The following is a 26,318-nucleotide window of genomic DNA, read 5'->3' on the forward strand; positions in this document are numbered from 1 at the left end:
ATATAGCCCGTTCATACGGCTTTAGGAAAAAACCAACCTCCTCATAAATGTTGCCTCTAGCATTATCGATGCTGTTATTAGCATTTCTCAAAATTTTCAACCACAATGGGGCGCGCAACTGGCCTAAAAAAACACGCCTCCATAGAATCCTGCGGCCCGTCCGCGGGAGCCCAGGAGGAATAGCGTGCCGTGCGCAGCCGGTGGGCGAGAAGAATCGAGGAGGAAAGCGCCGTGAGGAGGAGAGTGTCGCTACTTTCAAACTATCAAGGGGCTTTAGCTCCGCGCGCTGACCGCGAGAGTGCCCCGAGTGACGCCAGACTTCGCCCTTTCTCTCTTACGGATCCTTGTCACGCTTGATAAATTTCTAGTGCGCCGTTCGGTTGCTCTGCTGCTGACGGTCGCGACGAAGGGGACTGTGCATCGCCGGTAGTTTAGCACATGGCGCTGTCGAACAGTAGTGGACGGCCGCGGGGCGTCAAACCGCGCCACTGAGAAGGAACGAAGACTCGTTCTTAATGTTGTTTTGCTTATATTCACCATACCTCTCATATGAGTGCATTTCGCTGGCGTCCACCGCTGTTCGATTTTAGACAACACAACGAAAGCAGCCGCAACGGCGGCTACGGTGACGCGCGCTTGCAGGTGCCAAGCTTTACTGCCGGCGCGGGTTCTCTGTCGATATTACTTTTCCGGCATTGTCTCCAGCAGTGGGTTTATTAACTATAGCAGTGCGCCTCTTCACACTGCTTTAATTGGCTACTACAATACACAGTCCGTTATGAAACTTTCCTTATAAAAGTACCGTCAGAAAGAGATGATTGGAAAGACTAATCGGAAAGACAAGTCGCTCGTGAAAGTTTATTCACGGAAGAAAATAAAAATTGGGGTTCCATGCGTTGAAGAGGTCCTCAATGGGATGAAAATTCGCCGTCGACTGCGATGACTTGGCCTACTCGCCTTGGCATCGAGTCATAGAGCGCGGCCACTAGCTCCGGACGTCCGCGTAGTGCTTCCCACTCTTCCTTCACGGCATGCCAAAGCTGATCCGCTGTGCCACCACACAGGCGCCGTGAGGCAAGAGTCTTCTTCAACATTGCCCAAATGTTCTCGATGGGGTTAAGATCAGCCCCGTTAGGCGGCCACGGAAGCTGACGCACGGCGTAGCTCTCCAGAAGTGCACTCACAGCGCGGGCTTTGTGCACAGGGCTGCGGTCGTGCTGGAACATGTAGCACCCGTCCCGGAATGGCCCGTCCAGAACGTATGGAATCAAGTGCTTGACGAGGAGTTCGCAGTACTTCGACCCAGTGAACGAGCCCTCAATCCGCACGAGTGGGCCAAGGCCGTCCTTACTGATGGCGCCCCAAACACTAACCGAGCAGCGGCCGCTGCTGAGCACGCTGTGGATGTGGCCGGGGTCATATCTGGGCATATGAGAGAGCAGTCATTAACATATGTCGGCTACAAAACTTAACGCGCAGCCACCTCACTCTGCTGTAGAAAAGAAAATAATGAAGGCTTAAATCATACCCTGTCTAACATTCAGATCGCTGGTATGCAATGACGCAAAAGAAACACTTCGTAGTCAATACTGCGCCTACGTGTAGTCATGCAGTAAGACGAGAAATGAGGCTGTACATCATTCTTAAGGCTAGTATGCGTTGCAAACAATCCCTATTTTTTAGCACTGACTAGCTATGCAAACTTTACCCGCAACTTCCCTCAGCTGCAAGGATGACAGGTCGTACCTGCTGTTCAACGGACGCCACAGACGCTGCTGTTGGTCCCAGCGTGTGCTGAACGTTGACTCATCCATGAAGATGACCTCCCGCCACTCCTCTGCAGTCCATTGCTCGAACGCTCGGGCAAAATTCAGTCGCTCTTCCCTCTGCTTCGTCGTCAGGTGCGGCTTCTGAGCGGCAACGCAGTTCATGAGACCTGCCTCTCGCAGTCTGCTCCTGATAGTCTCGCTGCAGCAACTGAGGTCCAGTGCGTCGCGAATTTCCCTGGCGTTCAGAAAGGGGTCAACAACAGCGGCAGCAACTATCTGTTGGTCCTCTTCCAACGTTGTAAGCCTTGGCCGCCCACTGCGCTGAGCATCAGCAATTCTGCCGTATTCATCCCTATAGGCTTGAATAATGCGGTTCACCGATGTTCTGCTCCTCCTAGTGCGGCGGCAGATTTCACGCTGAGGGACACGTTCTATGCTAAGCCGCACGATGCGCCTTCTCTCCTCGATCGGCACCCGGAATGGCATTTTTGCGACGAAACGAATGCGACCGTTCTCGTTTTTAAACATTTCCTACTCTTCCAGTGTCCAATGGCTGGACACAACCATATCTGGATAGCAGCGCGCACTACAAAGCGCGTCGCCGACACCGTTCCAGAGAATAAAAAGGAAATATTGAACGCCGGTGTCCTATTGGCCCCTTTGCTGTGGCACCGCGGATCAGCTGCATCATACCGCGAAAGAAGGGTGGGAAGCACTACGCGGACGTCCGGAGCTAGTGGCCGCGCTCTATGACTCGATGCCAAGGCGAGTAGGCCAAGTAATCGCGGACGACGGCGAATTTTCATCCCATTGAGGACCTCTTCAACGCATGGAACCCCAATTTTTATTTTCTTCCGTGAATAAACTTTCACGAGCGACTTGTCTTTCCAATTAGTCTTTCCAATCATCTCTTTCTGACGGTACTTTTGTAAAGAAAGTTTCATAACGGACTGTGTATTGTAGTAGCCAATTAAAGCAGTGTGAAGAGGCGCACTGCTATAGTTAATAAACCCACTGCTGGAGACAATGCCGGTAAAGTAATATCGACAGAGAACCCGCGCCGGCAGTAGAGCTTGGCACCTGCAAGCGCGCGTAACCGTAGCCGCCGCTGCGGCTGCTTTTGTTGTGTTGTCTAAAATCGAGCAGCGGTGGACGCCAGCGAAATGCACTCATATGAGAGGTATGGTGAATATAAGCAAAACAACATTAAGAACGAGTCTTCGTTCCTTCTCAGTGGCGCGGTTTGACGCCCCGCGGCCGTCCACTACTGTTCGACAGCGCCATGTGCTAAACTACCGGCGATGCACAGTCCCCTTCGTCGCGACCGTCAGCAGCAGAGCAACCGAACGGCGCACTAGAAATTTATCAAGCGTGACAAGGATCCGTAAGAGAGAGAGGGCGAAGTCTGGCGTCACTCGGGGCACTCTCGCCGTCAGCGCGCGGAGCGAGATAGCAGCGCCCCGGTGCGGCCCCGCAGCCGCTCCGGCCAGCGGTGCCGTGGTCCGTTTACTTTTTTGGCCGATAGTACATTTTAGAATACGGCCATGCACTGCAACAGGGCAAGCCCGCGCAGAACAGACTGGTCGTTGTCCGAGTCGAATGCCGCTTCGCTTCCAAGAAACGGCAGGCGGCAACGACCTCCACGGAGAGTCAGAACGGTTTGGGTGCGAGCTAGTTGGTACGAATCATTCATATTTAAAACAGCGCCAAAAAAAAAAAAAACACGGACAAGGGAGGACACAGGACGAGCGCTGACTGCCAACAACACTTTTATTGGAGACTGCGCAAATATATACAATTTGCAACGGGCATAAAGAGAGTGAAAGAAGAAAGGAAAGGCCAGTCATCGTCGGTCAACTCCTGCTGCGCATGCGTCAATAACATTAAACAATATAAAAGTAACCATAACAAGGTGGACACAGGCACAACTGATTAACTTCTAAGGAACTTAAGTTCTTTATCACGAAGTGCTATGGAAGGGGAACTAACACAGGGGGCTCCTAACTGACACCTTGAAAATGCCTGAAAGATTTCTCTGGCCATCTGATTGCTGTACGTTTTCAACACACGTGTGTCGTCAAGGAGTGGTGAACAGCCACACTTTGCACAATGAACAGCCAGATTACTGCCAGTCTTAATCTTGACACAGTGCGCATGCTCACGCAAACGTTCATTGATACAGCGTCCAGTTTGCCCTATGTAAGTGCAGCGCAAGAATGGAATACATTACATTGGTACTGCAATCTACAGGCTTGGCGACATGTTGCTTATTGCACAGTCCAGTTGTTCTCCGGCTTTCTTTGACTTTTTTGCACATCCTTCCCAACTTGTTAGGCGCAGTAAACACGACCTTTATACCAGCCTGGCCTGTGGCTTTCTTGATGCGATGGGACACACCATGTATATACGGTATCGCAACAGTCTTGGTTAAGGCAGCACCCGCTTCGCGCTGTTTCTTGGGGGAACGAGCCTCTTGCAATAAAACTTCCGCCAAGGATGACAGCAGTTGTTCAGGATAGCCACTTGCTTTAAGCTGCTGGACTTGATTGGAGAGGCTGCTGGACATCGAGTGGTGGCAAGAGCAATTTCTAAGGGCAATGGAGCGCTTCACCACTTTAGAATGGTTGCATGTGTAGGGGAGAAGGTGTTTTTTAGAACGCGGAGCATACATCCAACACGTGTGCCCTTCCTGGAGGTGTAGTGCAAGGTCTAGGAAGCGGATTTGACCTTTTTCCGGCAATTCTCTTGTGAACGTCAAACCTCGATAGATGCTTCTGAATAGCTCCCTATAGATGCTCCGATAGATGTTCCTGTTCCGATAGATGCTCCTGAAGCGCTCGTCCTGTGTCCTCCCTTGTCCGTGCTTTTTTGGCGATGTTTTAAATATTAATAATCCACGGAGAGGCAAGCTGTATTTTCTGAGCAATGGGCAATGACCCCTACGGCGAGGTGACGGACGGTGTCTGCACCTTTCCAATAGCTATGAGCATAATGACCGCGACGTTCCCACAGTTCATCTGATTTTCCACAAACGTCACCAGGTCAAGAATATAGTCCATAGCGCAACGGCATCTTCAATAGTCAGCAATTTGCTCTGGAAGACTATTACTGGGCTCATTCTACCACTGCCAATCCCTTCAGTCAGTAGTGTAATCACTTCAGTAGTGCAACAACGTTTGTGATCTTCTAACACGATGTAATGTATGCTTCCATCTACATGTGATTGAATATGTCTAGCAGAACCAGCTAGATAGGTGGGGTCGAGATTTTTCAAAAACACAGTAGAATAAATTGTCTGAGCCAGCCACTCTTCTCACGTGGGTTTGCGATAATGCAGTAGGTAATTATAGTCGAGAGTAGGGACAGTCTAGTGAGGTAGCTCATGAGGTAGCTCACAAACACCTTGAAGCTGCTTCTCTGGACGGGACGGTGACACTGTGTAACACTAGGTACGCCTTCACAGACTGCGTGGCAGTGCCCACAGAAACAGTTCCGTATTGTAAGTGTGTGCGTGTGTGTGGTTTTCTTTTCTTCAGTTTTTTTTCGTTCATTCTTTTTCTCTCCCTCAGTTATCGCATTCGTTTCCCCCTTCCCCGGTACAAGGTAGCCAACCGGAGATTATCTCTGGTTAACCTCTCTCTCTTTCCTTCGCTTTTCACTCTCTCTCTTCTCTACAAAAGTAGCTAGCGTGTTCAGAGGCAGGCCAGGTTGTCCGATTTCCGTGATGATTTCACAAAATGTATTCGCAACGTTGCGTTCAGATAATCCAAGGTCTGTGGCCAGGGCACTAAAAGTAATGCGTTTGGATACTGGATGACTTAATGCACTGATTACTGCTATCTTTTCGAGCTACGTTGTACTGTATTTTGTCCTTGCTGTGCTGGGGGCGTTTGATCACCATTGACATATCGCATTTCAAGGTCGTCTGAAGGTCGTTGCCATTTCGTATTCATCTTACTTAAAAACCAAGTGAAAAATAATATATTATCGGCATTTTGCAACCAATACTTCTGCATTTATTTTCTTAGTTTTTTCAGCAAACTTGTTATGCTTTCCTCATTACTAACACCAAGGTCCTTCGACACTTTTAATCTGGTCACGAGACTTCCGCGTAACTCTATGGGAGAGCTGCCCGCAGTGGACGCACCGGCGCAAGTCGCAGGTGGAATGGAGCAGACGCCAAACGGACGTCGCAGGCGTTCTGTGCGTGCGCTCGCTATTGCGCAACGGTCGACTGCCTGTATCGGCGTGTGAATATTGTCGAAACAACATGCAAATCGCCGCAGTGTTCAGAAACTTAAATGCGAATAATTTCGAAACAACTACAAAGCCTTGTTTCATTTCCAAGTTAAACTGCTTTCGCAACAGTGGCTTAATTCATAATTCAAATTGTGCATTTGGAATACTCCATCGTTAGAAACCGACTGCAGAGCAAGTTCACGTCGCACCTTTTATGTAATTGAGCGTAAAAAAACAAGCGTTTCAAACTAACAAAGCTAACGAACTCATTAACTAACCAAATAAATAGGTAAATACTAAATGAATTAACAAACTAATAACTCACTAACGTAACTTATTAACTAATGTAACAACTACATTAACTAATCTCAATAATAAGTAACTCACAAACTACAGCAACATAACGAACTGAACCAATAAAGTAATTACATAATCTTAAGTAATAAGCCAACTAAAGTGACTAAATAAACAAGGTAACTAACAAAGCTAACCAACTGATTAACCAAGCTACCTAACTGACACAGCACAATTATTAATTAATAACCTACCTAACTATAACTCGGCAAATATAATTAACTTACTAAATCAACTAATAACTAACGCACTGAATTAGCTTACCAAATATGACTGACTTATTCAATTAACTAACTACACAAAGTGCAAATAGAGACAGCCGTAGAAAAAAGTTTGTGCAAGGAAGGCTACTACAGGCAGGAGGGGGCGACGGCAATGATAAAACGGTGCAGTGTATAATTTAAGCACAAACGCATCGCACATTAAATTATTTTCCCAAAAGTTCAAATTGCCTGCTTGCTCCACAATCATGCTGAAGTAAATGTGGGAGAAGCGCCTTTCCCCGTGAAAGATTTGTATGATCGCGCAGCGCGGCCATCTGGTGCGACAGACTGCTCACCTTCTACTTACGCCAGCGCCTCTGGTGCCACCTGCTGTCCTTATATGAAACTTTCGGGTAAGTTTCATATATGTAGAGTATGCAGATAATCAATAAAATTAAAGAAAAATAAAATGCCGGACTCATGTTCGCCCTTCAACCCTCGAATTATATGAGTTTTTGTGCAGTCTATTCAGAAAAGACGGTGCGCAGCGTACTCTAAATGGCAAGCATCTATAACAAGTTCTGTAGATAACAAAAGCAGGCGCCTTCTACTAGATCATCACATAACGTCTCACATTGTTTTCTAATTTCGTCCGTGTTCATTTCACTCTTTTCTACGCATCATAACCGGTAATAAAAGAGGAATGAAGACATATTTCGTGACATAATTAGCACATATAGAGAGATGGGGTGAAGTTGACCAATGCCTTACCTCAAATATTCTCGGGGCCGAAGGACCTGGCTGTCCAGGGGGACCTGGCAAGCCCCTCGGTCCAGGTATTCCTGGCAAACCATCTATTCCGGGCTGTCCTGGTGGACCCTGTTGTCCGGGAACGCCCTGTAACAGACGACTGGCGTCAGTAGTTGGCGTCGTGTGCCCTTGGAAGGCCGTTGCTGCCGCAACAGCGGACGCACGCCAATGGTTTCAGCGTGGAGACCAGCGCCACCATGCGGAGCCTAGCAATCGCAGGAAGTACATCTCATCGACCCATTTGTATGTCACGACGCCTGCGCAATCGCTTGTCCTGAGTTACGAGTACCCAGCGGTCTCGGAAGGCATTGTGGTGCGTGTCCTGCATGAGAGGGCAACTCCGTCGTTCACGCCCGCTCGGTAACTGATTAAGCTGGTCAACTTCGCTGACAGTTTAGAATGATAACTTTTTCGTCCAAGCGCATACAGTTAGCGTCGATCAATCTCAATTAGAGACTGAAGCAACGGCAATCCGCGTGACTCAAGCCTGGGTTGCCTATAGAATGTTACAGCTATCTGTGCTTCCAGTTCTCTAAAGGCAGCAACCTGAACTTTTCTGAGTCTTAAATAGGCGTCCCGTAATTCCATGCCCGGCAACAAACCAACTAGGACCATTATCCAACTCTACCTATGGAGTAAGCATTGCTCTACCTATGGAGTAGGCATAGCTTTCTACATCCGCTAATGATTAGCGAGCGTTAATAAATTTTTCATAGGCATAGTGGGTGTCTGACATGACTTAAACGATGATTTCAATATACAGAAGTGGTGCTCCGTAGATTAAACCCATTGTCGACCCGTTGTTGCCAACCGTATAGTATAATTCTGACGGTCTTTATGCTCAGTGAAGTAATCAGAGTTTTACCAATCTGGATAACTAAATAGTAAACATAAAATTAGCCTGATTTATTTTGCTCTGTCTAAAAACGTGGTAGTGCTAGCAAAAAAAAAAACGACCAGCAATTAACTGAAACAGAAGTAGAAAACGAAAACAAAGGGAACCAATTAAAAGCAAGAAATATTGTAGGGACTGGCCCAGACAACTTCACGATAAACTATTGTTTAAGGATATATGACAATGTAAGTATTCACAAGTACTCGAGCATTGTGCAATACTCTTCACAAGGACATTCCACAAGCTGATGAAGAACGAGATGATGATGAAGATATGTGGGGTTTTACGGCGCAAGGGCCGATCATAGCCAAAGAGCGCCATGAAGTAGGCTAATGTTTAAAAGGCATAGAAACGCCCAGCCAGCTCATTACGAGGAGACAATGGTCGTTACCTGTGGTCCTTGTGGCCCTTGCGGTCCTGGTGGACCCTGCAAGCCCATCGGACCAGGAGGACCCTGCAATGTGTTGACGGTACATCAGGAGTTGAACTCCCTGTTGAACTCAAACCCGATGTGAGCCTACTTTCGATGAGTGATTCGGTACACTCAAAGATTCGCGAATGTCGTGACCTGTGAAATAACACGTGCTCTGCCCGATCTGGAGCTCCATTCCCATGCCTTTCTGGTTATCAATGCCGCCATTGTGTAGCGCATTAAGCTGAAGTCGTGTTTTCCTGTCTTAAGCTTCTCTGTCCTGTAACAGGAGTGGAAAGTAATAAGGGCTGGCGCCAATTTGTTCACGTATTTCGAAGCAGATTCCCGAAGCAGGCGCCATTCAGTATCATTATACAAATGTTATTTAGTTGCAAAGCACGCACTTCAGAGTCGTGAACGGTAAGTCGCCAACATTACCGAAAGGAAAACTGGTCAGATAATCAATACATTTTGCTAGCACGATCCTACGGGGCCCAAAACTTGGCAGAATATCCCAAGGAATTCACCAGAAAGCAAAGGTTCGCGCAACGACCGATAAAACGGGAAATGATAAGTGTCATCTGAAGAGATAGTAAGACGGGAGTGGGGGGGTGGGGGGCACTTGAGAGGCAAACGGGGCTATTACCCGATATTTTAGTTGAGATTAAGAAAATCAAATGAATGCACGGCTATGTAATCTGTATAACAGATCAACCGTGGTCTATTGCGGTACCAGAATGGGCGCCAAGAAGAAGAAGCAGTCGAGGGTAGCAAATGTTGTGTAATCAGAATACAAATTTGGGTGGTAGATCCTCCTCTGTGACAGCTCAGACACGTAAGAGCTCTTCATGCCAGTTCTTATTACTCACTTGTATCTTACGAATGCGAAAAAAAAAACATTTTTTTAAACAGCATGACTATGCGCTGAAGGCAGCATCTTCATATGCGTGCAGAAGATAACCAACTGTTCAAGTTTTATTGCAATAGCAACTATATGGACACTCAATGCGCATTTCTTCCGTCGTCGTCGCCGTGATGTTCCGTATAATATACAGGGGCGATCATATCCAGCTTTTCTGGACACGTACCAACTAGCGCTCCAAGCGGCCGCGGCACGAAGCTAGCGCATTTCCAATGTAACAAGAGGGTTTTTCGCGAATAATTAACTCTGCAGGTCGATTACTGAAAAAGGCAGGTGACAGACATCTTCTAAAAAACAGTCCACACGAGTCAAATGCAGTGATCACATTGTGGCAAGCTAGAATTTTGTTTCGAGAGCGTTTAAGATTCAGCAATGGAAGCCTATGGAAACGAGGAAAATTTGTGCTCGATTTTCGAGACAAAAACGGTAGCCGAAATGAAACTGTGACTGCTATCGTAATATCCGCTACGGCAAATGTATCCCGGAGGCTCAGCTTTCAATTGATGCCTATCCCGATTCTCTACACATGGCGTAACACAGTCGTGCAAACCCACGTGGTATCTATAAAAACCCGAGCGTATCAGTGCGGACAAGTTGGAAGTCGTGGCCGAGTGGTTTAATCGCTTGCACCTATCCTTCCACGTCATGCTGGCAGCGGTTCGTTACCGTGCTGCGTGATGTTTATTTTAACGCCACGTAGGCCTGAGTTTTGTTTCGGTTTTGATTTCTTCAGGAGTGCTCTTCAAATATTACATTTTCTAACTTCCTACAACGTAGCAATGGGTTGCTCATTCGTTAAGTCATCTCTATTATTATCAGATTGTATTCCTTGGGCAACATAACAAGCATGCGCATGTCTTTGTGTTAAGTTAAAAAAAGAAAACAAAAAATGTCGTGCCTTGTAGCATGGACATACTCAAGAATACTGGACATTGCACTTTCACCAATCTGTGGAACTTCACGGCAATGCACATGCATAACTGAATGGGCGAAATTTTAGAAAATTTTATTCCAATATACATCGGCCGAGTATCAACAAGTTTCAAATGACTACGCCGAGAAGGTAGTCCCTTGTAACAACATATACATTTATGGCGCTTAGTCGGAACATTGGTGGTGTGTTAAAGCAGTATATTGGTCGGGGATGGGTGGTTACGTCACACGACAGGAGCAGATGGTTTTGTACCCTATGGGCAGAGGACACATTGACTTGAAGAAGCGCCAAATTTAAACGGTAAAGATATTTATTACAGCTGGAGTTTTTAACGGTAATTGCTGAGCGAGTGCCATTCAGTCTGTTTGCACGCGCATGTTTTTGCGAGGCAGCAGGGAAGGAGAGGGAGTGTATATGCGTGTACACACCTTGAGCGTGGGTGCGTGTGTGCTTGCATTTGCGTGTGTGCACGTGATCGTGTCTCCGTATTTGAATCTGCGTGCACACGAGTGCATGTATGCGTGTGGGAGCATACATGCGTGTGTGTGTGCGTGCAATTCCGTGTGCCTGCGTGCGTACATTTTTGTGCGTGTGTGCACGCGTGGACGCGTGTAAATGTGAATGCGGGCGAACATGTGTCGTACCTGTGTGTGTGTTTGCGTGTGTGTGTGTGTGTGCGTGTGTGCGAGTGAGAGACAGAGAGAGTACTTCCCCGCTTACGCCTACTCTCCGGGATGAATGGCATATAGAGTTTATTTTAACCCGTATTTAAATCTACGAGCCAAGAACTAAAGACTATCTCCACTATCCCTTTCTGAAAACGAAATCAACAACAACAACAGCAAAAAAAAAAAAAAACCCGCCTGCGCTGTCAATATCGCCGCCCCAGATTTCATCACGATGGCACCGTCACTATCAGCGCGGCTCCGTGAGCAGCTACCTAGCTGCCAACTTTCGCTATCTTCCTTCCCACGGCGGCAGACGGCGGCAGCTCATTGTCTTCAAGCCAACGACGCGCCAAACCTGCACCATCATTGCGTCATGCGCCGCTTCTACGACCAAGCAAGCTTTCGGCGGCACACGTACGCTGCTATATTGATATTAAAACTGAACTGCTTGCCTTCGAATAAACAGCGTTAATAAAAATAGAAAGCGGACTGACCACCAGGCACACGCTTACGAAGCCATACTTCTCACATCCCAAAAGGCTACGTGCGGCAGGTTGACTTTACAGACGTTCTGTTTCTGCGTCAGTTACGCTTTCCGAGACCATTTAATTGGAAAATATTTGTTCGCATAGCTCTTAAGAGGAAGCTTTAGCTCGGGCCCAACTCCGACGCGGCCTATTCAAATACATGTAAAACGCAAAAACGTTTTTATGAGATAACCCCTGGACCGATTTTGATGAAATTTGTTGCATTTGAAAGAGAAAGTTAAATTCTAGTGACTGTTGGAAGCGGAATTTCGATTTAGGGCTTGAATTTTCCTAAAACGATTTTCAAATATTTGACCGTGTGAAAAAAATGGAAGCACGAAGTTTACAAATTGATAGCTATGCATCAAGAATTGATATCGCGGTTCTGTAAACGGCATCCATTAGATCATTCAAAGCGGACAAATTCAATATGTCATTTTACATCTTACATGAATTTGTTACGTTGGTTACAACGGTTTTACAAAAGTTGTATTTCCCTATGATTAAATTTTTTTATATTCATGTGTAACATATCAATTTTGTCCGCTATAGATGTACTTTTAGACGCAATTCACAGAATTGTATTATAATCTTTGGTGGTTGAGTTACAGAGTTGTAAACTTGATAGTTTCGTTTTTTGAAAATTTTTGATTTTCGCCAATTTTTAATAAAAGATTGACGACCTAACTCAAAAATTCGAAACCAACAGTCACTAGATTTTAAGTTTTTCTTTTAAATGCAACAAACCTCGTCAAATTCGGTGCAGTGGTTGCCGAGAAAAACGAATTCTCCTTTTACATGTATTTAGATAGGAGCACTCGAGCTAAAGCTTCCTATGTTTAATAAAAATGTCTTCGCTCGGCTAGATAATCTCGAGAACGGGCTCCAAACTACTCATTTTCTTTGACCATTTAAGATAAATACTTGTAAATAAAATTAACGTAGCTTCGTTAATTACGCACACGTCTCAACTTACTCCGTATCCAGAGGCTACCAATATGAACACTCGAATGATGAAATGATCTCACCAAGTCTTATATTGGTTATTATTTTTATTTGGTGCAGTAAAAAACAGTCGGCATATTGATAGTGCAGTAGGCTTCTTATGAAGCAAGTGTGAAAGCATGGACAAATTTTCTTGGCGCAAATCAAGTTCACGAGCTTACGCACGTGCTGAGCCGTGCACATCTGCCTTTACAATGGCTTCTTCTACATTAAACAAGAAGCACCTCAGCGCTACGGTACATCACAGAAGGTGTGGGAGAACATTGTCTGCGCTACCGATTGCACTGCTGAGCATTGTTGGCATAAGGCTCGATTTCCTGGCTTCATTAGGAGTAAAAAGTCGGGGGACGCTTAAGCTTTGCCTTTAAGAGGAAGCTTTAACTCTCAACTCCGACGAGGCCTATTCAAATACATGTAAAATGAAAAACCGTTTTTCTGAGATAACCCCTGGACCGACTTTAATGAAATTGGTTGCATTTGAGAGAGAAAGTTAAATTCTAGTGACTGCTGGAAGCCGAATTTAGGAACTGAATTTTGTTAAAACGATTTTCAAAAATTCGAAGTTCTGAAAAAAAATAGAAGCACGAAGTTTACAAATTAAGAGCTCTGCATCAAGAACAGATATAGCGGTTCTGTAAACGGCATCCACTAGATTATTGAAAGCGGACAAATTTGATATGTCCTTATGCAAAAAAGAGGTGAGGCGTGCAGACAGGACACAAGAGTTGAGTAGAGAGTTGTCCACTTCTCTACTCTTGTGTCCTGTCTGCACGCCTCACCTCTTTTTTGCATAATGAATCCTTACGAACTAGCTCAGCTTTCTGTCGTTCTAAGTTTGATATGTCATTTTATATCTTACGTGAATGTGTTACGTTGTTCACAAGGGTTCTGCAAATTATCTCCATATTACTAATTTTTTTTAGATTCATGTGTAACATATCAATTTTGTTCGCTGTAGATGTACTATTAGATGGAATTCACAGAATTGTGGTCTTATTTTTCGTTGCTGAGTTACAGAGTTGTAAACTTGATAGTGTGGTTTTCTGAAAATATTCGATTTTTGCCAATTTTTAATAAAACATTGACAATCTAAATTAAAAATTCGAAACCAGCAGTTACCGTATTTGAAGCTTTTCATTTAAATGCAACAAACGACTTCAAATTTTGTGCAGTGGTTGCCGAGAAAAACGAATGATCCTTTTACATGTATTAAGAGCACCTGAGCTAAAGCTTCCTCTTAAGAGTGGAACGCGATAGCATTCAACATCCCTGACTGCATCTCCCACTTCCCGGCAACTGCAGCTTACGTAACTGTAATGTTTACCGGGAAACGCTCGTGCCGAACGCTAAGCATGAAGGCGAGCGTTCTGGTAGAAACGCGGCCTCTTGCTTGGGCCAATCGCGGAGGTAGCGCACAGCCGCGCCAAGAAAACTACATCATTTTCAGGTTTCTGACGTTGTTTCGCCCTTTTAATATTTCAGTTTTAGAAGATGTAACATAAAAGTCACGTGAAATATGAGTTCCCACACAGTGCCCGTGATGGAACTGGCCCCTTGACTACAGGGCTACATTGACGCGCGAAATACTGGTTTAATAACTACCAGCACTCTGAAAGTATTTAGCTCTGGAAATTTTGGTATGACTCCGCCACTGTGCAGTCTTGGGGGCCCCTTTAACCACGCGCATTATATTTCACCTAATATTTTAAGCAACAGAACATTATTGTTTTTTTTACGAGTGAGCTTCCTTTAGCGTCTCACCACTGCTACAAGGTTATCGCTTAGCTCAAGGCAAGCCTGCATTTATTTTAAGCACCCAGAATGTCGTCACGGGTTCAATAGCGAAACAGAGTTATCTAATTCGATTGCGCGCGCGAAGCCAATACTGGCGTATACATTCTTGATCACATTTCAGCGCCCGCGATGGTGCTGCAATGTACAATTCAAATCTGATGAACGGATGCCTTGATTCGTAGATCATATTTAGAGGAAGCCCTATTTTGCGCGCAGCCATCGCTGTGCTTTGAGTATTATTTTCTTTTCCAGCGCAAGCTCGCCTTTATAATGAGTTGTATTCGTGACTCACTCTTTTGGAACTGCCTTGTTCTTCACATCACTACAACTTCACAGTATAGACGTGCTACATCTTCATTGAGTGAATACTGAGAAATGGGACAAGGATTTTTGTTGCGTGTGCGTTTGCTCATTTATACAAATAATTTATTATTGACAGCTGACTTTTTAATCTAAGTTGTAAATGAGAGCAACCTGCACACTCACAGAAGTTCTCAAGAATAAAGAAAATTTCAATGCTTATTAGTCTGCTTTCGCCTGATAGCAAGGAAGGAAATTTCAATAAAGATATCCTTAGGATAATGAAGAGCCTATGCACTTGAAAATGTTTCATCTGAGTTCCCCCTTGGTATGCTGATACCAACGCGATAAGTCTGAAAAGTTTAAGGTAAGTACGCCACGTGGTGGCACTCACGCGAACTAAACCTTCGTGTCCAGAAAAGCTGGATACGAACATCGTTCACGCGCGCCGTATGCTGTAGGCGCGAGTGAAAGCGTGCGACGCTGAACCGATGATGGTGGCTCAATCTCGCGCGCGCCAGGGAGGAAAGCGGGAGTAAGCGCGCAGTCTTCCGTCGCACGCAAGGCCCCGGGCGGAGGGAGATGGGTAGTTCTCCGGCAGCTGCTGCGTATGGCGGGACCGCGCGTGCCCTATCTTGAAAGCGATCTGCGATGGGAGTCTAGGCGCACCGAGGGCCGATAGCTTCGTGCGGCCTGTGTTCTCGTCACTTGGTTCGCGTGGATGCGAGAGGCATCACGAAGCTCACTTCGCTCGCTCCTGCTGCCGCACTTCCTCCCTCCAGCATTTTGACAGCGACTTTCCGCAGTCATCGAGTGAGATGTGCTCATGTTTGCTTGTGCGCGCGTGACATCATGCTTGTTAATTTAGCTAGTAAGCGAATGTTTACAAAGTTATTCAGCCGATAAAAGTAGTATCGTTACTTCGTATAGCTGTCTTGTAATTTGCTATTGCAATCGATGTTTCGCCTTTTGGGCGAAACTGCGACTTTTCTTGGCATAAGAACCACGTTTCTTGGCCTGAACACCGAGACGAAGGTGTACTAAGTTGTCGTAGGTCGGCGGCATCCTGGATTATCACGTCAACTCGCGCTATTTGAAACGCATTGCACGGCTGTTTTTCATCGCCTGTGAAGTTCGCCTGTGTGTTTTTCATCGGCTGTGTGTGGCGCAGCGGTCATTTAGTGACATAAAAAATTAGTGCCAATTTTCTGGGAAGGTTACGGCAAGATAATCATTTAACACGTTCCACGCGATGCCCCGCACCCCCGACTTTATATCCGGGGCGAGTATTTTAGGCAATCGCTTTCGAAATAATTTTGAATATGAATGAAAACAACGTGACGCGCATTATGTTTCACGAGGATTGAGACAGCGGACAGCTGTAACTGAGCACCGCTGTGATATTCGTTGGCCTGCAGTGGGCTGTGAAATAGGCCGCTGCTTGGTATCCACCTAGAAAATGAACGACATTTCAGTTCGCTAGTGGCATTCGCCACATGAAACGCCGGTGATAAATTCTGTCATGATTACACATTGCTGTCCGGCGCCGTCGACAGCGCCCAATTGCACATGGTCTCAAGGCGAAACAGATATAAAGAGGTTATGGAACTGGTCTTACTTTCTGCCGCATCTGATGTAGCAAAAAACGTCGATAAAAAAATCAACGTGCTCGCGGCGACAAGAAGGGCGCGTACGCGAATTCGCCACGTGCTGCTGGTGCGACACAATCTCGACTCGAAACAAAGCTATTTTACGACTCGTGAGACGCATAAGTGATGGACAGGAAAGGACAGGAAAAATAAACGTAGAGAAAAAGGGAGAGAGGTGTTTCGGTTCATATGCTTCAGCATGCACAATTAATTGGTTCACTACGAAGAAAATAGACCAAAGAGTGGGCAGGTAACAAGTCGGAATGTTTACCTATACGTGCGGTGTGCTACTAGCCTAGGCGAATCGGGTACACGACTAAAGGACACAAAGGGGAAAAAGCGCCACACCGCTTATCTCCATGGGTAGACGTAGAAAGCTAATAAGCATGCTCGCTTTAGGTAAGGTAAACATGATGCATTTTGTGTACCTAAATAATAAAGGGCCTAATACATGACGCCTACATCGAGAACATACGCCACTCTGCCAAGTCTATGAAAGGTTAATAGTAAACAGTAACCACAAGTTACTCAAATATGCATTGATGATTGTGAACGTGATTCATAAAGTGCAGAAATCCACTTGATCAGGTGACGCCAATTTACATTTACGCATTCCTTTTGGGGGACTTGACAGTCCCTCACAGAAAGATTAGACGGCATGATCGCGTTATTCAAGAAGGTTCCGAACACCATAAGCCGATCAATTCATGGTTCCATAAGTATATCTTGTGCGCACCTTTTGCTAAATGCTGTCCTCCGATCAGAAGGCTAAAAGGGGCAGTTGGTGTCAAAAGCTGTTTGACCATCTCGCTTACCTGCAAGCCGGGAGGACCATCTTTGCCATCCTGGCCAGCAGGACCCCGGGCAGTCGTGGAGTTGGCGGTACAGTAGCACATGTCCAGCTGGGAAGCAACGCGTCCGAAGCATCGAACAGATCAGAAGAACAGCGTTTGATCAATAGTGTGTGTATATATATATATATATATATATATATATATATATATATATATATATATATATATATATATATATATATATATATATATATATATATATATATATATATATATATATATATATATTGAAATGTGGGTGACAGTGTGCAGAGAAAAGATTCGGTATCCACATAGACAGGCAGAGTTAAGCAGTCTGTCAGTAAGTACGACTGTGCAACCTCAATGGTTGATTTCCTAAGGACTGATACGAGAAGCCAAGTTGACAACATCGGACGAAGAATTGACATGCAAGTGCTTTTTATTGTCGCTTATAGCTGCGCGTCAATTCCACGAGAAACATTGACACGATTCAGAAGCGCAGTACTCCTCTTGGAGTCTCCGTTGCCGGACACTGTGTCCTGTCGCAAGCATCCGGACCTCGTTTGTTACTCCCGGGAAAGCGCGCAAGGACATTAGAGTGTTCTAGTTAGGCGTTCTTACGGTACACTCTGCTCCAAGTGGCCCAGCTAAGCCAAAGCGAGCGGTGGGTGATTTTCACGTTTTAGTTATACGCTTAGCGCAGCGGAGCGGACCTTTCGTAGTTGCAGCACCTTCTGGCCAAATTCAGGGAAATGAAAGACAATAAAAACATCCATTGATCACTCTCATACAGTAAGACATATATATATATATATATATATATATATATATATATATATATATATATATATATATATATATATATATATATATATATATATATATATATATATATATATATATATAACCATTTGTGCATGAAGCATCTAGCCATTCGCTGGTAATGCGTTACCGGTCCATTTTATCCAGTGAAAAATAAAGCGCCGTCTTGGGGAACGCCACGTGATAGCCAGGGACCTTGCTTTCTGCATCCAATTCAATCCTTTCTGACGCCAACGCTAGCCAACGTGCTGCGCAGCCCGCTCCGCTGAGGCAGCTTGTAAGCGGACCGTGCTTGTCGCTCCGTTAGCCCGCTTGCGGCTAAGCGGAGGGCGCATGCGCATTCGCGCTTCCTCTCCGCTTAGGTGCTGAGCGGAGCGTAACAACGCCAAACTAAAACACTATTACAGGGCAGCCCAGTTGCGCAGCTAAGGACGCATTTCCCTCTGCGTTCCATAGAATCACTCTACTCCACAGCTTCTGTAAAGTGATTACTTTGCAGAATGACCCAGAAGATGGAACGACGGATTGGTGTCAAATATAACCACGTTATTGACGATGATAATAACATTAGCATTATTTGAACGAAGGAGAAAGCTAACAGCGCTCCCACCTGCTTCTGGTCAGCGATGAGCAAGTGGGGAACAGAAAGGTTGATATCCTTACGTGAGAAAAATAATAAAGTTAAATCGTCCCCAGAAATTGTCTATGCAGTTTCTCAACGAAAGCGGTGCCTTTGACGAAAGAAAATGATTATCATACAGATAAGCAAGAGCTGTCTAACATTCTGGTGGAAGCAGGTGAACGCAAGTAAGGAACGTAGCGGTCGCTGCGACACGGAAGTGCCCTAGGGAAGAGTAGGAACTGGAAAAGGTGACAGCGATGCGTAGCTAATATTTTAATATTGGTGTGCAAAAACAAAAAGGCCTCGGCACATATATGCCAATCATAGCAACTGATACATTAAAGACAGCGATGCTGCATCAGTGAATTTGCACACCCTTCGGAATTACTACGCGCTTGTTTTCTGGCTGTTCTTGGCGACGGCTCTCACGGAGGCTGCGTTGCTGCACCGTCAGCGCTCATCGCTGCAGGCTTGAAAACTTGGAGCTGATCTCGAACGCGGAGCCCGCAAAACGCGCAGCCAGAAACCAAAATTACAAATTAGTGGTTATGAAAACAGTGCAAATAAGTGGCATTTTCGAATGAGCTGTACGCAAGGCAACTTCTCTTTTGTAATCATTGATAACTACGTTCCCAGGCAAGAACTTGGGATTCTGGTGCGTTCTTTGGATGACATCTGATATTCGAACATGCCGCCGCACACCGGCCTACACCGCGGCCCAAACACGGCTGCGGAACTTCCCCGAACAGCTTCAGCGTAAGAGGGAGCTTACCTCCGAAATCACGTCAAATTCTGTTTTTGCAGATGTTCTGTCGATATAGTGGGTCTCTGGAGTCTTTGAAAGAAAGAAAAGGCAAACTTTAGCGGCAGCATACACGTAGGCGAGGCAACTGAGCGAAGCACTAAAATATACAACCCACAAGAAATTTGCGGCACTTCGATAAATCTCTAGCAATTGAGTGCCCCCCGCAAAAAATTAACGGAATGGACGAGCACCCCAACTGTGTGATACATTATCGGTGGTTTACCGAAGAAGTTCATTATTACTCGTTATTTTTATATGCTCTAGAGAAACCTCAAATCCTGCGCTCTAGAGGCGTATCTGCGCACTCAGTACAGGCCGTTTAGAGAAGTACACAAGACGTTACAGTTAATTTGGGCTACAACATCATAATGTTTCACCCTGACGGGGGATTGACCCCACGGATTAACACCATGGCTACTTTAATAAGTTGTCTTCAAGGTTTGTGATCATAAATCGATGACGTCTTGAAACGCCGTATTGGTTCCAGAGCTACACAGTGGGATGTAAACTGTGAAAACGTGTACACACTTAAGAGTGTTTTCTTGTTGCACTGGTAACAGCCTTACCGTTAGGACCTTACAAAAATTTATAGAGGCTGACAACAGAGCTCTAACCAGACGTGCGATGACAAATGCGTAGTTAAAAGCTATCGAATCATTTTGACAGCTTTGGGCGCGCAAAAATATCAGACACGAGAATTTCACAAGTACATATAGGAAACTCTTCTGTCGGATATTTCTGTGCGCCCAAGGCTGTCAAAATGATTACATAGTTTTTGACTACGTCTTTTGTCATCGCGCGTCTAATTAAGATCCGTTGTCGTCCTCGATAAATTTTTGTAAGGCCTTAACGGTAAGGGTGTTACCAGTGCGAGAAGTAAACTACCTTAAGGGTGTAAACATTTCTACACTGCAGAGACACAGCCCACGGTGTTGTCTAAGGATAGTATGCTGCAACGATTTCTTTCACTTGATTCCGTTCCTTTCTTATCATCCATCGGTCACGATCTGGCGATTGCCGTAAAAACTCGCCAGAGCCACTCGGACCACTGACGAAGCGCGAAGATAAAAAGCACCGGAACTGCTACTTTATTCCGGCCTATGTCACGGAATCGAATTTGATCTACATTCTGCGAACATTTGTGCAACGTCTAATGTGCGGGTCGCACCATGGCCGCCAGCGGCGATCCTCCGCCATGGGCCCAATCCGCAACGCCACCAGCCGGCCACATTCGCTAACACTATGCCCAACACCAGGACTGGCTGGGATCCACTCTGAGCGAACAATTATGATACAGGAGCTGTTTTTATTTATCTTGAATACGGGCCCTGAAGCCCAGCCAGCCCTGGGCCGCCATAAGCTATCGATTCCACCTCCTTCCTTTTGGAAATAGGTCGAAAACATCACGTCTGTGCTGTGTTCCGGCTCCCGCAATCGCTTCCGCCACATGCCGTCAGAAAGGGTATCTGAGATCTGTATTTGTTACCTTTGAGATATAGTCTATCTTTTATCGTCTGAGCTTGTTGGTTTTACGTTGAAATGACCCTCTTACCGTGGCTTCGTAGGTTTCTGTAGCCTCAGCTGCTTTCGCCATGATTCCTGCAAACAGAGAACGCTGTGAGCACGCTGTATTTCACAGTCGCGAGCGAAAGCTCACTCACAGTGATGCTTTACTGAGCTATCTTTTTGCAGAACAACCGAGAGCAGGGTGTGTTGATATTTATTGGGAAACCAGTAGCAGCGCACAATGGACAACAAACGGTGAAAGATGTAACACAGCGCCCGCAAAGCTGCAACTAATTTCCCAAAACGTGTTTTTGTTGGCTTTGATAATTTCTGTGTAATGGGTGGTACGATGATGTTTACAGCGAAGCTGTATATAGCTACCCTCCGGTGGTGGTCAATGTCCGTCCGTCTACGCGTCGCGTCGACATGGAAAAATTTTCGTCTCCAGTTTCTCGCGAATGCTCCGTAGCTCTCAGACTAATGTAGGTACCTTGGAAGAAATCACAGTGAAATTGGTCGCTAAGACGACTCTATCATTACGCCGGTTTTCATTTGCTTGTCGTCATTAGTTAGTTCACAGTGAAGTTGTAAACGTACAGAATTCCCGCCTGCCGTCAATACACGGGCATCTACGGAGGGAGTATGATTATGGAAAACAGCTGTAACTCTAGTTTTATCGAAACTATCCCGAAACAAATTATATGACAGTTGGCCGCTAAGACGACTCTAACGTTACGCCGAGTTTCACCTACTTTTCGTAATTACGTAGTTCACAGTGAAGTTGTGGAATTCCAGTCTGCCATGCGGCGGCAGTTGCACACGTCACTACTTCATAATAAATCACTCCACAGTCAAAAAATGTATTCGTTGTCTATGTCCTTCAATAAATAATAATAATAATAATAATAATAATAATAATAATAATAATAATAATAATAATAATAACATTACCTATATATTCCTTTATCCGTCGATTGAGGAAAACATACCCCAGCTTCGCTGCTCGTCCTTCTTCACATAGTGGAAGGACTGATGATTTTCTTTTAATTGTATACAGCAACACTTCGTAACAAAAGTATCACCAAAAACTGCACATAAGAACTCCAAGTATCCCGTTGAGTAATATTACAGGGAAAACCCACGGTGCGCTGCAAGGCTCCAGGCAAATGACCTGCATAGGAATATTGCACCGCCAGATGGCGCTGCGACTGCGCTATTCATTATCACAGGTTTGAAATAAGATGGCTTATCCCAGGGCCAAGCTTGGGAGTGCTTGTGCTTCCGTGGTAAACGAAATTGCAAGATTGCAAGATCCTTGGGTTTCCATGTTCGGGCGCAAGCCCGTCTAGTCATAACGAGCACGAGCCGTTGAGCATTAGAAGATTACGGACACTCTTGCACTCCATATATGTGAGATTATTATTATTAGTAGTAGTAGTAGTAGTAGTAGGAGTAGTAGTAGTAGTAATAGTAGTAGTAGTAGTAGTAGTAGTAGCAGTAGTAGTAGTAGTAGTAGTAGTAGTGGTAGTAGTAGTAGCAGTAGTAGCAGCAGCAGCAGAAGCAGCAGAGCGTGGAGCGACAGCAGCTGTTTACATTAACTCTGTACAATCTGTAGTGCGTTTATTGGCAGTGCATCTTAAACAGGCAGGAGCTGCCACAATTCCTCGAATTTAGCTGTTTCACAAAAATTATAGTACCTCTGTTGAGCGCCACAAACGTAGCCAAAGAAGGACTGTAAAAACTATGCCGTGTTCGTATCGCCAAGTGAGGAAAGTATTTTCAAAACGTATTAGTTTTCTTTTTTTATCATTTGAATCGTACAGCTGTCAACCTCCCCTTGTACCCACCACTTCGGCAGCAAACCCGTTGTTACCATAAAACTACCGCAACTCAAAGTAATTCAGGATTGGAGCACCAACAAAACAGGTCAAAAATCCGGCTGCCGCTATTGCTTGCATATTGGTGTGAAAAAGAAATAAAGCAAACATAAAATAGGAAAAGAGTATAAACTCACCATAAGGTATCAGGGGTGGTAGGATTGGTGGCAGGTTGTCTTTTTCGACGCGAGTGTAGAGAAACAAAATATGAACAAAACGTAAATAAAAGAGCAGTACGCGTTCAAACAGTGCGTCTGAAAAGTGTGTTCAAGAAAGGCTTCATCTACAGACAATGCTCATGACAAAGTAAAGCGAGGCAACAATACGCACACTCTAATGGCGACACAAGTCCGGCCCAACTAGAGGACCGAAAGAGGTGTGGAACTATTTCCTGAAGGCGCTTCAAGGAAGCGGGCTGCTCCTCTAACCTGAAAACGTCATTTCAACTGCATTTTCTAGAAACTCTAGATGCCGCTATAATAAACGTACGCTATAATCTACAAATCCAGACGTCGTTGTATCTATCCCATGCACGGTTGCCATTGGTTGCGCATAACTGAAAATTTTGACGCACTTTCCTCTGAAGACGCGCGCTTAGGCGTTAAAATTTGCCGGCACCAAAAAGTGCACGCAACCGTTTTATACAAGCCGGGCGACCATGGGAGCCTCCTGGTGGGAGCCCCTTTCTATATTCACAATGAGAGCATCGGCGCATAGCCCAAATATTACCCCTCACACACGTGAAAACCGTCAAGCAGCAACTGGTAATGCAGGACGTACATAAATAGTGAAGTATGCTTCTCTGAAGCTACCAGTCAAAGTACACTGAGAGAAGTACTCGTGCGTCGCGTGAGACGCTGCATCAACATGATTAACGCAGGGGTATCGCAGGGGCATGACCCCCGTCTCGCGAGTCCGTTCTCGCCATATTCTTTTTTATGCCCTTTTTTTTTTACACTCATAGCGTCAGCTACGGATCCCCAGGGAGGCATGTACGAAATGTCGCGTCGTTTTCAGGACCGGTCGCCAGGCAGCTTCTCGCGTTAAACCATTGCCATGTCAACTTCTGCGTGTGCTCCTGTCCTAGCATTCGGATTACAGGCAATGAGCATCAAAGTATAACAGTCATACAAAATAAAAAAACTTAATGAGCGTGAGGCTACGTTAGGGTACCATGAAGACGATATTAACGGCAGCATTCAATTCAACAGCTATAGTCACACGTGGGGAGACCCTTTCATCAGGTTGCTAGTCTTGAGGGCGTGAACACGCGTTCCCGCGCTTCTCCCCATGAATGGCGGGTCTCCGAACTTGGCCGACTCGGCTGCTTATAACAACACCGGCCACCGAGGCTGCATGTGTCGGCATCCTGTAGGCAGACGTTCGCTTCGTTTGCCCACCGGCGCAGTGCCGCGAGCTGCACGGTCCCTTTTGAGGTCCACGTCGGCCATAGAGTGTAGATGATTTGCGTCGGAGACCAGTGAGAAAATACTGAGGAGTGAAGAATTGACAAGCGCTGCTACGAGGACTTACTGAAGTAGTAGTCTTCCTTTTTTTAAACGACAAAGCTAGTTACCACCACTTTTCACTATCGGGTATGTTTCTAGCCTCTTTCGTAGGCCGATCTCTTAAGCGATCGTGGGTTACGGGTTACGAACACGTTGATATGTATGTATATATATATATATATATATATATATATATATATATATATATATATATATATATATATATATATATATATACATGTATTGTCCACAGCGGCGCACAAACTCGTTACGACAGTCGTCGTTGGGACGTTCATTTCAGCCCAGTCCTGCTTTGGTTACCCTCCCGTTGCGTAGGCCTTTGCGAAAAACTATATATATGTGCATATATATATATATATATATATATATATATCAAGTAGTATATATCAAGCCAACAATGACATGAGGGACGTTGTAATTCTTCGTTGGCTTCTTCTGATTTGACTATATATACAGGTATATATACAACATAAATAAAATTGTCGGACGGAAGCATTTAAACAGAGCCCCTAACGCAGCAGCCCGATACTCTAACCATTAGACCACCGACGCATGCATAAGCAAGCTCATAATAATAATAATAATAATAATAATAATAATAATAATAATAATAATAATAATAATAATAATAATAATAATAATAATAATAATAATAATAATAATAGGTGTTTTTTTTTCTTCAGTGCAGTGTGCGTGATGTGTCGTCTTTGTCCTCCATCTGCGTTTGCTCTCTTCAAGGGCCTGATTCCCAAAACTTATCTTTCGTGTGTGATCTGCGCCATTAGCTATCCGCCTTCGATAATAATATGTCCAGCATCAGGATTGGCGTAATTTTTCTTTTTGCGAACAATTCTATAGCCTAAGAGGTTATTGCGACTACGGTCCCAGTTCTACTCGCAACGCCGTAAAGAGAAGGTTCGCACTGTTAGAAGCTTCAACCAGTGCCTGCACGTGCGAGCATATGTGAAACAAATAATAGCCGCACGCGGGTTCTCTTAAAAGCGAAGGCGGTCGGTCAATCGCAAAGAGCGCATACGAACGCAAAGTTTTGTGAATACGGACCCTGCCGACCTCTACATGTGCGCTCAAGCTTGACTGAAATATTTTGTGAAGGCGCGTTAGACGCATTTGTTCTACTCGCACTGTGTATCAGACTGGTCATGTGGACCCATTGACACTCGCGTGTCATCGTGAAAAGGCATTCCTCATTCCACTTCTATCTCATCCTATTAGGGAGGTTTAACAAAGGTAGAACCCCATTTCACGAAGTTTTCCGTTTGCAGGTGCTTTCAGTCATTAGCGGGCCGCATTCGTTTACGGAAAATCCAGGAACTAGATTGGGGGAAATTTTCTTTGTGCGTGCGTGCGCGACCTTAGATATTGCTAGGAGATGCTCCGAAAGCGATATTTTGAAATCAAATCCAATAAGAACATTTGGAAATACCTAGTCTGAGACATCCCTTTGCGTGCCAAAAGCTTCCTCACTTCGGAGAAACTTGAAGTAAATGTTTGTGCAGAACATATGTGGTAAGCGCTGCTTATTAATGTCATCTAACAACGTGATTACCATTCAGAACTCAATTCGTAACTCAACTTGGTAGCTTCTATTTGATAAACAGGGCGAAACAGATCGGAGGCTGTACGATCGCGACAACTAAAAGAGCGAGAAAAAAAAGAGGCCGCAATGACTACATGTCTATATATTACAAAAAAGGAAATATGTACAGTATGATACTACGCCGCCACATAACACGTTTAAATGCAAGGATGATCGAAAATAAATAGTGTATTTCAATAAATCAGTGTAACAAAATCGCAAGGGGCCTAAAGATAAAGCATCCTTAATTATAAAGTTCTCTAG

General features: G+C 45.1%; 1 protein-coding gene across 2 annotated transcripts in view; it reads right to left on the reverse strand.

Moving 5' to 3' along the window:
* The window catches only part of Mp (collagen XV/XVIII-type protein multiplexin), a 448,114-nt gene that overhangs the window by 112,103 nt on the left and 309,693 nt on the right, over positions 1-26,318 (reverse strand). Inside the window, exons 5-10 of one of the 2 annotated variants that reach the window (XM_075677558.1) lie at positions 23,066-23,104; positions 21,098-21,144; positions 19,513-19,575; positions 17,297-17,383; positions 8,662-8,724; positions 7,337-7,462 (exon numbers count right to left, since the gene is read on the reverse strand). In XM_075677558.1, coding sequence (XP_075533673.1) covers positions 7,337-7,462; positions 8,662-8,724; positions 17,297-17,383; positions 19,513-19,575; positions 21,098-21,144; positions 23,066-23,104 — 425 coding nt within the window. The remainder of the gene's footprint in view (positions 1-7,336; positions 7,463-8,661; positions 8,725-17,296; positions 17,384-19,512; positions 19,576-21,097; positions 21,145-23,065; positions 23,105-26,318) is intronic. The other variant, XM_075677559.1, reaches the window with a different exon arrangement.

This window comes from Dermacentor variabilis, unplaced genomic scaffold (assembly GCF_050947875.1).
Source record: "Dermacentor variabilis isolate Ectoservices unplaced genomic scaffold, ASM5094787v1 scaffold_13, whole genome shotgun sequence".
Taxonomy (NCBI): domain Eukaryota; kingdom Metazoa; phylum Arthropoda; class Arachnida; order Ixodida; family Ixodidae; genus Dermacentor; species Dermacentor variabilis.